The sequence below is a fragment of the Pteropus vampyrus genome, unplaced genomic scaffold, assembly GCF_000151845.1.
Source record: "Pteropus vampyrus isolate Shadow unplaced genomic scaffold, Pvam_2.0 Scaffold144, whole genome shotgun sequence".
Classification (NCBI taxonomy): Eukaryota; Metazoa; Chordata; class Mammalia; order Chiroptera; family Pteropodidae; genus Pteropus; species Pteropus vampyrus.
The window spans coordinates 163,866-165,910 of NW_011888925.1; the positions used below are offsets into that span (position 1 = coordinate 163,866).

General features: G+C 50.9%; 1 protein-coding gene across 1 annotated transcript in view; it reads left to right on the forward strand.

Moving 5' to 3' along the window:
• Positions 1-2,045, forward strand: part of LOC105297972 (pepsin F-like) — a 9,312-nt gene that overhangs the window by 608 nt on the left and 6,659 nt on the right. The window contains exons 2-4 of the mRNA XM_011368951.1: positions 668-824; positions 1,672-1,789; positions 1,869-1,987. Coding sequence (XP_011367253.1) covers positions 668-824; positions 1,672-1,789; positions 1,869-1,987 — 394 coding nt within the window. The remainder of the gene's footprint in view (positions 1-667; positions 825-1,671; positions 1,790-1,868; positions 1,988-2,045) is intronic.

Below are 2,045 nucleotides of genomic sequence, written 5' to 3' on the forward strand. Positions count from 1 at the left end.
TATGCACGCAATACTCTGTGTTTTTCTCCGGTTTGATTCTTTTTTGTTTCTGTAGCCTCTTTAATTTCCCTAATTTATTCCTCATCTCCTGGCTTCCTCTCCCCCTTTCTCTTCTGCTCGGACTCTGGAGAAAGATCAGAAAGGCGAATTCTAGGCCTGGTTTTGCCTAACGAGCAGTGTGACTCCAGCCAAGTCACAAACTCCCTGCATTTCAGATGCCTCTCCTGTAAAAGAGGACTGTGATTCCTACTTGCCCGCGCTCCCAAAGCTTCTTTGAGAAAGAGACAGTGAGATGCCAATGGTAATGGCAATGGTAATGGCTGTCATTGTCGAGATCGCCTGTATGTCAAGTGCATTTCATCTATCATCTCACTTAATAATACCCCAAACATTCCATGTGAAGGGAGTATTATTATTCCACTCGTTGGGGAACCCGAGGCTCCAAAAGGTCACATGGCTTACCCAAGATGACAGCGGAACCTGTATTCAAACGCAGGTCCCCTGCCGTGGTCTTTCCATGGCGTCGAGTGGCGTAACCCGATAATAAGTTGATGTTCATGAAAATGCTCGGAAAATACACGGTGTAACAGCAAGCAAGGCGTGGTGGTCACACGGAAACACGGGGCAGTGGATCGCTATCTTTTTTATTTCCTTTTCCCGCTGAAAGAATCCCTCTGATAAAGATCAAGTCCATGCGAGAAAATCTCAGGAGAAGAGACCTGCTGAAGGATTTCCTGGAGAAGCATCCTTACAGACTGTCCTCTAAGTTTTACAAGCAATCGAACTCGGAAGTGACTTATGAACCCATGAGAAACTACCTGGATGTAAGTGCGGTTGGTGGTGAGGGATGTGGGGTGCCCCACAACACCCCCTAGAGCTCTGGCCAAGAGCTGAGGATCATCTGGAGGTGGGGCTCCTGCAGGCAGCAACGCTGGGGAACAAGGATCCCATCCCCGGAGGAGAAGGCACACTCCCACCCTCGACTTTTGGTCTGTGGGGACTGGGTCCAGCAATGACCAGGTGGCAGGTTAACATCCATTTCTGTGCCAATGGTATATCATTGGGCACCTGTGAATCACGGCACTTGGTTTGACAGATTCCGTTTCTTCTGAACTGAGTTATATTATATTTGAAGGGTAAGCCATGTCTGATCAGACAACAAAGCCAACTGTGAGTTAAGTTTATACCCTAGGCAGAGGAAGTTTAGCCTCTGCAGCTCCAAGAGTGACACCAATAAAAAGTCATTGAGCCCCTACAGTGTGCAAGGTTATAAAACACTAACATTACGGTTATCGTTATTGATAACAAAGGGTATCGTCTCTTCCACAAGAGGAGACAGACAAAGATTAAATAAATGTCAAATGCAAGAGCTACCTGTATGGTATTCACGTTACATGTTTTGAGGATAGTGGAAGTAGCCTAGGGTGACCTAAGAGACCTGCCTGGAGGAGGAAGCACTCAAGCTGGGCCATGAAGGATGGAAAATTTAGAGAGCTGCAGGGGAGGCTGGAAAACCTTTCAAGTGAAGTCACTGGCCTGAGCAGCAGTTGTGGACATTTAGAAAGTGATTTCGGGAAACACAGGACATCGTGACAGAGGCAGGCACCCTGAGGATCGGGGGTGGCCAGGGCAGTCAGGCCTGCCCTAACCACTCCCGCCCGGCCCCCACAGCTGTACTACGTTGGCAACATCAGCATTGGAACGCCCCCTCAGGAGTTCAAGGTCATCTTTGACACCGGCTCAGCTGACTTGTGGGTCCCCTCCACCTACTGCTCCAGCAAGGCCTGCAGTGAGTGCCCCCGAACCCCACCTCAGGGCCCCCCTCAGTCCTTGGCAGGTTGACAGACATGCACCCCCTGTGTCTGCAGCCACACACAACGTCTTCGACCCCCGGCTGTCCTCCACCTTCCGGAGCACACGCCAGCGCATCCGGCTCATCTACGGCTCGGGGATCATGTCCGGGTTTCTCGGCTACGACAACGTCCAGGTAAGGTGGGAACCGGAGGCTGCGATGCACCTGGCCCTGGGAGCAACCACTGCTCACG